Raw genomic sequence first — 9,597 nt, forward strand, 5'->3', positions numbered from 1 at the left:
TTCATTTTCATCCTAGTAAGCAACAGTATTAGGAATCATTATAACTCACTCCAATGTTTGCCAGTGTCAAAAGTGTTTTTCCACATTGACTTGTTCCCAAAAGACTCCATTGGTTTCTAGGCCTTGCTTACAGAAGAATATTGTGCAGGTTTTATTGGAAGTGTGCCGCTATGATGATTTGAGTTAACTAGTGCAAATCCCTACATCAGTAAAATCTATTCATTAATATGTAGCAAAACCCCCAGTTTTTCTTTTTTCTATTATTTAAAAATACATTCCCTCCCCTTCCCCAACCATTTCTGACTTTTTCTCTGCCCTCCCTATCCCTTATAAATAATTACAAGTAGTATTAGGTAAGCTAAGCTAAGTTCTTATACTCCCTTATAGTAACAAGCCCCTTTTATATTGTAAATAATGTTCTATTATGTTTGTATTGATTTTTACTATTTTATATTGTATTATATTATGTTCCTATTATGTGTGTATTCATTTTTACTGTTTTATAATGAATTCATATGATTTAGGCCTACATGTGTAAGTTAGCATAAGTAATGTCTAGTTTCCATTTTGTATGTCAAGCCTCCATCTTGTGTCCTCTGCCCGGGTGTAACCTATGACTCATGTCTAACCAGTCTCATGTAAATTGATTCCTGAATGAATGGGGATGAAAGAGGCTGCTTGAGATACAATGGTAGCAGGCCTATACTGAATAATCAACTCAACGACTGGACCATCAGCAAAATGACCAGACTTTTGTCTTCCATTGGCTCACTCAAGAACCATGGACCCAGCATTTGAAAGACAAAGACCCTACAGAGATCAGCCAACCCACTATTGCAATACAGACACCTGGAACTGCATGTCCTTGTCTGGAGTGTACATGCTCAGTACATCAGGGCTGACCCTTGCCTGGGCATGCCTCTACCACTAGGGTCATAGAAGGTCTGCCCCTATAAAAAGGGGTAGTGAAGACAGACCCAGTTGGACGCCCTCTCCATCTGGACCAGCACCACGCCACACCACCTATCCACCCAGAGGCCCTGCTGGCAACTCCATTCTGGATAACACCTTGTTGGAGAAGACCCCAACAGGCCATTGAGGATCAACTCACAGCCCAGGATAGGTAGCTATCACCCACCTTCCTTCCCCAAGCAAAGGACCTGGACTCTGTCCCCATACACCTTGACTTCAATCCCTCCACCAAGCCTTTTCCTCTCCTGTTACCATTGTGTGGGTATGTATGTGAGTGTGTGTGTGTGTGTGTGTGTGTGTGTGTGTGTGTGTGTGTGTGGGAACCAATAACTTTGTGGAGCTGTGTAGTGTGTTGTCTGTTTAATAAACCTGTTATTTTGAAACCCTGAGTTGGCTTTTTGTCTTACTGACCTCCTGACCTTCCTCCTTGATTTCCCAGCTATCTCCCAGCTTTCTGCCTCTCAGTTTCCTGGCTGTCTCTTCCTTGCCACCGGGCTTTTCCCCTTGCTTCCACCCCAGCACCAGGTGACCCAGAGTATCCCCGGGGCACATTAACCTCAAGTAACCCCAGCTCCCCTCCAGTCTGCTGATTCTAATCCTGGCCTTGGCAACTTTCACTCTCTTATTTTCCCCTCTCTCATTTTAACCCCCATTCATCTTCCTTCTTCCCCTCCTTTTGGAAATCTTTGACCCTTGACTCCCCTCCCATAGTTACCAAGCACCCTAGGTATCCCAAGTACCCTAAGCACACACATACACACCACACCACCTAAGTTAGGAACTCACCTGTATGTAGGTGTGTGGTGTATGATATATATCATCGTATGTGAATTAGTGATCCATGTATGTGTACTTGGTGTGTGGGTATTGACAGCTGATTTTGTCTAATTTTTGGTGTGTATAGTGTGTATGGGCTGGAATTGGTGATAGGTGTGCATGTGCTTAGACTGGCAATCTTGGATGTGTATGTGCCTGAGTTGGTACTGTGTGTATATGCACCTGGTGTCTGTGTATGCGTCTAATTGATTTTTGTGTGTATATGTGCAATTGTGTCACACTCTCCCATCTAACAGTGCGATTCTGAGATCCTGAGAGTTGTCCTGGCCCCACGTGACAACATTTAGACTGGAGCAAAGGGTGTAACCAAGGTCTTACTCCATGATGTGCTAGTGCTTGGGACCAAGCCTTAAAAAGGTTAAGATTTAAAAATGTATGTTACCTAATTTAAAAAAAACAAACAGAACATCAAAGCTGCACAGTTCTGGATTCAGCATGTGGTTTAGCATTTTCTCTCTTGATCCTTTGTTACTTCATCATTAGAAAAAACAGCCTCAGAAAGCCAGGTTTGTCTGTCCAAGATAAAACATGGCATTTTATTGCCTGGGATTGCTCAATTACAATTATTCTGAAACTCAGTTACAATTATTTTGAAGTAAGGACAGTGCAGATGCTTGCTAGACAGCCAAACAACTAAGGTGCTCCAGGATGACATTGCTCTTCTCCTCCCAGCACCACCTCCCAGGGGGTATGAATGCAGTGATCACTTGCATGGATCCAATGAGCCCAAAGAAGCTGAACAGGTTTTGAGTAGTGGACAATAACAGAATTCAATTCTGCTGGATAATGAAGGCTGAAAGAAGCAGAGATAAAAGAATTCTGGCAAATAGCCCAGTGGTGACATTAGTGGGAACTGGCAGTAGAAAAAGCATCACAGGGATTCAGTGACCAACTATTAGAGATCCTGATGAGTTTTATTCTGAGCCACTGTCACTTTCCATTATCACATCAGCTGGCAACTTCCTCACATCTGCCTCATTGCCACCAGTAGGACCTTCTGAACCTCTCATAAACTCTCTAGACTCAAACCACCCTGGAACCTTATTTTCTAAGTCTTTAAAAATGGCCTCCATGGAATAGCCCCACTCAATAATGCTGTGCTCTTGTGCATGGTAATTGTACACATAGCCACCAGCATGCATGGCAATCAGTTGCCCGGATGCACTGAACACAGGTGAACCAGAAGAGCCGAAGAAGAAGCTAGTGTCATATGTGACTTTATTCTTATCGGAAACCACTTCCTGGAAACTCCTTGGGGTGAATATATGGATGCAACTGTCATGGTATGGACCACAAGTGGTGGGACTGCAGTCCTCTTTGCGCTTTTCCTGCAAGCGTTCAATGCACCTCCAGCCCCGCTCTAGTGGAGTTATTATAGAGCAGCCATCTGTGGATTTCTCTTTTCCATCTGGATGGCCAATAATATAGATCAGGCCAAAAGGGGGTGGGGGAGAATAATGTTGTGCCAATCCACCTGGGAATTCAGCATTTTCTTTTTTCAGTTTCACGACAACATAATCCAGAGTGTTCTCTACCATTTCCAAGCATGGCTCAACAAAAAACCAGTCATCTTTTATTTGCTGATCTTCATAAGAAAACTTAATCCTGACAAATTGACTAAGTTCTGCCCAGTACTGCTCAAATCCTTGTCCTAGCTGCTCACTGAATATATGATAGCATGTGAGGATGTACCCCTCATGTAAAGCAAAACAAGTGCCAGAACTCGCCATTCCATGGTAGTTCCACTTTATATACCCCACTGATGCACTGCGCTCAGCCAAAAGTTTATGCACACGGACTGGAGTAGAGTTCTTTGTTGTCTTACTAAACTGCTTTCTATGTAGTTCTAACACAGTTTTAAGGGTCACTTTTTTCTTTCGTTTCATTGTGCGCTCTTCCACTTCCTTCTCAAAGAAGTATTCAATCCATTTCTTTTGCTCCTTCAACTTAGGATCCAACTCAGACTGTTTAACAGAATGACTGGCTTGGTCGTGCTGTCCAGGAGAGGCTGTGGCAAGCTCCTCACTCCTTGATGGGCCAGTGGTGATGTTACATACATTGTTACAAAACTCCACTGTATAAATCTTATTGGCAATTCTATCAACATAATAGTTATTAAGTGAAACCACATTATTGTCATCCACCAGTTTCCATTGTCCTTCCTTCAGGATGGGGAGAAATCGTCCATCCTCGCATAGAGCTTCCTTAATGGTCTCCCCTTTTGGGGCAAAGATACAGACATTGGCACGTGACTTTACAATGTTTTGGCATAAAAGTATCTTCCTAGGTTGAGTACCAGCGTTCCCTCCTTGCCTTCCACAAGACTTGATATAAAATATGACACATTCAGTCCCTGTGCTGTCATACTGACGGTATCCCTGCTGTCCATCTTGTTGATTTCCCGTCACTTTATAATAGTTCACTGTAAAGTGGGGCTCAGACTCTTGAGGGAGGCACTTGAGGGGCATTCCCAAATTCACAAACCCTTCAATCATATCTTGCCCCAGCAGCCATATATCCTTGTTTTTCTTTGTCAGCATCAGACCTGAATTATCTTCCCATTTCCTCATGGCACGGGATATACTTTCATCTGCTTCACCTTCTATTACATGCTTCACACCTTTTGCATCAATTGTGAAGCGTACCAAACCCTGGGTATGCAATTTAGGGGTTCTTATACCATTACAGTTTTGATTTTCTGTGGAGGGGCTAGATGGCCTTTCAGTCTTTAGGCTGAGCAGGGCAGAAGACAGATTCTCTGGATCTGTGGGCTGAGCAAATGAAACAACAGAAAAATATGATTCAGCCATTTATGCTTTGTGTTGTATCCCAGATGACAAGAGAACTCTTTTAATTCAAGGTTCTAATAGGTACCTAACTATGAACTTTACTGATCATGAATTCCTTGAAACATCTTTCACAAACAATTCATCAGTCTACTTAGTTCTGCCCCACTGTCCACTATTTTGGTGTAAAGCATGATGCTCTGTAGTCTTTTCTTTGAAAAGACCATCAGTTCTGGTCAGATTGGGCAAGAAGACATTTTTTGCTGTTGCTGGTATATCTACAGGGAGTTGTATCCCATAGTTCCTCTTGCAGCCCCTTTACTAAAAAGCCCAGATTCCACTACTAATATACAATGGGATTATATGAACATTAACATTTTGCTGGAAAGTGCTAATGCTGTCATCAAGTGAGTTTGGGACCCAAATACAATCAATAATTTAGCTGAAGGCAAAGGCCATTCTAAGCAGTCCGGGCCAAATAATGAAGCAAAATAGGGCCTTATTGCATGGAGGGGGAGGCAGGGTGTGTGTGCAGCAGAGTTTGCCCAGGTTACATGGCCTGCAGCTGCCCCTGTGGCACTCTACATGGGGCTGAGCCCTTTCCAGGGCAGCCCGCACCTGCCAGCTTGGCCTCAGCCCAGCCCCAGCCCTGGCCAGTGGGCAGCTTCTGACGGGCCTGTTCCTGGTGTGGTTGCAGCTGGCCAGGTGCTGCTCTGCTCCTCTCGCCTCCAGCAGGAGCTGCCTGGCTAATGCTTCCCTCCCCAATCAGCCCAGCATGAGGAGTGGCACAGCAGGGGCAGGGGCAGGGGCAGGAGCAGAAGGAGCTACCGCTGAAGTCAAATGGAGCAGCAGCACCTGGCCAGCAGTAAGCACACCAGGAACAGCACCACTGGAAACTGCACGTGCTGGCCAAGCCTGGGCTGCTAGAGCTGCTCTGATCCCCTTGTCTCCAGCGGCGGCTCCTCTTCTTGCTCCCACTCCTGCTGTGCAGCTGCAGGGTTGGGGAGCTTCAGCTGGGTGGCTCCTGTCTCAGAGCACGGGGGTCTGGCTCCGGCTGCCCTCCACCCATTCCACCCGCCACAGTAGCCCTTATGGCAAAGCCTGAGTAGTGCTGCCCCATGAATGTTAACAGGCAATTCCCAGAAACACAGAGACATGGAAGCTAGGTTTGCAGCTTTGGAGCTCAAAGTTAGAGAGCTGGTCACTGGGAGCATGACCCTGAGAGGAAGCAGCAAGATGAAGTTTTGGGGACACAGAGTTTGTTGGAGAAACAGGCTGGGGATACCTAAGCAAGGAAACTATCTATTGCTTCTATTGTTTCTATTTACCTTCAAGGAAAAGGGATCTTGTGGGTGCTCTTTGGAGAGAAATAAGACCACACCCAAAATATGCCCAAATATGCCTGACTTCAGCATCCATTTTCTTCTTTAATGGCAACAACTCTGCCACACCCCAAAGACAGTTTACATGCTCAAGCCAAAAAGGCAACAATAGCATGGGTGGCCCTGCACATCTGCTATCTCCATGCCACATCCCTCCCCACCAGTTCTCTTCTGAACCTCTGAAAACCTCAGAACTCCTAGTGGCTCTACCCTTCCCCCCACCCATGAAGACAAGATGCCCATACATGTGGCAGCACTGGCTGCTGACAAAGGAGATCACACACAGCAGATTTATAACAGGTACCACTGGGGAACATTTAAGTTCAGTTTGTAAGAGGAAACCACTGCTGGTTCTATTCCATGAGGAGCTGCTCAGAGTGTAGCAGAAAATCCCTTTTGTACATTTCCCTTCTGGACATTAATATAACAGAAGCCCCTTCTTGCCTGCACCCCCTCCATTTTGTGCATTTCTTTTCCTTCTAAGTATTGGCAGAGTCCTAGCACACTCATTGCATGGGTGTGGCAAGGCTCAGAGTAAGCCAGAAAGCTGAAGTGGCTTTCTGTAGGAGAAACCTAGAAATTACATCTACATATCAATTAAGCTCAGTGTCACTAAAGAAAACAAAGAACTAAAATATCCACTGCAAAGACTGTAAATATATCCTTGTGCTAACTCACTTATTGTCCCCAGTAGTCTTTGATCCTCACTACCTCAAATTGCATTTTTATATATTTCTCACAGTGCATTTTTATATTTAATCTGTCTTGTTTTTACCATGGCATTTTGTATTTTATATTTTATACTTTTAAACCCTTAAAGAATGTACTCCTTGTAGAATGAAGTTATACCCTGGACCATTGTTAAAACTGCATTGAAATTGTAATTGTAAAGTGATAAAATCTGTTATATTGGGCAGTCCCTTGAGTGAATGAGAATGAATGGTGATCATCAGTAGGTAACTAAGTGACAATCAAACTCCATTTTAAGCTAATCAAGCTAAAGAGTTGATTCCTGGAACTAAGCACCCACCCTATTGACTATTCCTGCAACCCTGAACAATGCCATTGTTAATTAATCAAAATCACAAACTGACTCCCAAAACTGCACTACCAGCAGGCAAGACCCCTGTGACTAACAGCTGTCAGGTGCTACTCAAGACCCACATGGGACAGCGACCTCTGGATTGGGTAGCCAAGATGATGCTGGGGGATCACACAAGTCCGCCAGAAAGGGATAAAAGGCAATCAAGTGTGAACCTCAGTGGTGCCCTCTCATCCAGCACCTGACTTACCGAGACAGAAGGACAAGCAGGTGACCCCCTCCTGGAGAAGACATTGCCTTGAAGGAAGCTGACCATCGACAGCAGACTCCAGGGCCTTGGATAGGTAGATATACTGACACCAATGCTCTCAATCACTATAGCAGCTACTATACATGATATTACATGGGTTTGAATGAGTAAATGCATGTGTGTGTGTATGTGCTAAGGTGACCAGTACCACCCATAACTCAAAGTTTGCATTTATGACTTTATTGGTAACTTTACATCCCATCTAATAAACTAGAATTTATTATGATCCCGTGAGTTGGTCCTTTGTAGCCAACAAGAGGACTTTGAGACTCTCATGACTCTTAAGGCAACTTTGAAGTGACTGACTCATGAGTTGTGAACACTTGCAGTTGGCAACATCGAATCTCCACCACAGCCTCTGTCTCCTTTGAGCCTCATGGGAGGAAGGTGCATGAATATGGTTAGAACAAAATACCTTACCTCAGTGGAGGTCTTGCTGCCCTTATTACTGGATGTGCTGGGTGTCCTGGGAGAATGGGGCTTATCAAGACCACTCATGATGACTCACAAGTAGATGTAACTGGGGAGACAAAACAACATTTTTGACGCACAACAGAGCAAGAGGGAACAGGTAATCTAGATACACATTTTTGTCTCTTTATTTTTCCTTTGTAACACTTCTCTCTCCAGAAGATTCCTGGATACCCAGGGTCCACTGTGTGTGAAGAAAATGTCCCTGGTCTGCACTAGCTGGCTGGAACTCTGGGTCACTCTAGAAAGCTAATGATTGATTTCCCCAGTACTAGAAGCTCCTCCCAGTGACCCAGGCATAGGCCAGATCCAGTGAAGGGAAGGGGATAACTGTATCTCTGAATCAACTTAAATGGAACCAGACCCAAGGAGGGGGTCAGAAGGGAAGGGAGCAGCCAGTGCCAAAGAGAAGAAGAGAGAAGGCAGCTCTATGAAGCAGGGTTCTAGTGATGCTGGCTGTTCCCCTCCAGCAGCATATGGACAGAATAACTGCTCCTTTTCTCTCCGCAGACCTTCATCTATGGGCCTGCACAAAGAAGCTTGTTCTAAGCACAGGTCCACTCACACTCACAGCACTAGTACTTTTTGGCAAAGGTTAGGAAAAGAATGGGACAGACAGGAAAGCCTTATGAGAAATATGGTAAATGGGGATATGCTAGGCTCCAAAGTGCTGGGCCGGCATGGCAAAAAGCTGAGAAATGGGAGGGGTTGTTGTTGATAACTGGCATCCTCACTTTTGTCTGTGGTTAATTAGTGTTTAGGGGATGCCACTGCTGCCCCTTCGTGGATGCTGCTTTGTCTGAGAGGGTCGCTGAGAGGAACAGCAGGGTACCTGGACTGGAAGGAATGGGATGCTACATCATAGCTGCTTCTACTGCCTCTGGGGACCCCTCAGTCCACCACAGCACCTTTGTTATCCTCATTTGAAAATGGTCATCAAGCAGTTCAAAGGACTGGAGCCAAAGCAGATCAATGATAATATAGGCTGTTAGCTGGTATCAGCTAATGTAAGAGGTTTCTATTGCTTGTACCGCCCCTTCTGTGCTGTCTCCCTCCTCTGAATCATTTCTTTGTTTTCCTAATCAGAGTTTGTCTTTACTGCCAAGACAACAAAACAAAACACACACTTTAACAGAATGACATAAAAAAACATGTTTGCCAGGCTTTTCTGGAAGTGAAACTTCCAGGAAGTCAGCACTAGAGACAGGAGTTGCATTTCCTCTGCCTCTCACATTTTGTGTGAATTTATTATAAAGAAGAAACAGGACTGGACTTCATCAAAAATTACTGCTGCAGCTTCTCCTAGCTAACACTTTTTCTTTTATTCAAAGAACAGTTAATACTATTTTTAAAATCATTAGAAAAGACTGTCAGACAGAGGGTTCCCCCTGAAAGTCTCTTCACAGCTAAAGAATGAGGGAGAGAACAGAACCACACCGGCTGAATCCCCGAATCCGAATCGAATCAGGGGATCAACTAAAAGGTCTGAATCGATTTGAAGCTCTCCAAATCTATATGGAAAAGGTTTGGAGAGCTACAGAAATTCAGGCAGGCCCCGCTTGCTGCAGCAGGGAGATGGACCCAGATTCCATGCAGGTAAGTAGAGGGCAGGGAAGGGGGGCTGGAGGAGGGTGGAGGGGACCATAGGGGGACCCCTGCCAGGCCCCATCCCCTGCCTGCTTCCCTAGCCCCCCTGAGCACTCCGCATCCACTGTCCTAGCTCCCCCATGGCTGCCCTGCCTGCCCCAGCTCCGGCCCATTAAAAAACAAAAAAACCTTGACTCACCGGCTGCTGCC

General features: G+C 45.1%; 1 protein-coding gene across 3 annotated transcripts in view; it reads right to left on the reverse strand.

Annotated features, from left to right (window-relative positions):
- Window positions 1–9,597, reverse strand: part of LOC102382093 (protein FAM111A) — a 14,772-nt gene that overhangs the window by 1,077 nt on the left and 4,098 nt on the right. For 2 of the 3 annotated variants that reach the window (XM_014524578.2, XM_014524579.2), the window contains exons 2-3: window positions 7,750–7,849; window positions 2,015–4,580 (exon numbers count right to left, since the gene is read on the reverse strand). In XM_014524578.2, coding sequence (XP_014380064.1) covers window positions 2,724–4,580; window positions 7,750–7,827 — 1,935 coding nt within the window. In that variant the 5' untranslated portion in view covers window positions 7,828–7,849 and the 3' untranslated portion in view covers window positions 2,015–2,723. Of the gene's footprint in view, window positions 1–2,014; window positions 4,581–7,749; window positions 7,850–9,597 lie in introns of those variants that run through there. The other variant, XR_003096181.1, reaches the window with a different exon arrangement.

This window comes from Alligator sinensis, unplaced genomic scaffold (genome assembly GCF_000455745.1).
Source record: "Alligator sinensis unplaced genomic scaffold, ASM45574v1 scaffold998_1, whole genome shotgun sequence".
NCBI lineage: Eukaryota > Metazoa > Chordata > Crocodylia > Alligatoridae > Alligator > Alligator sinensis.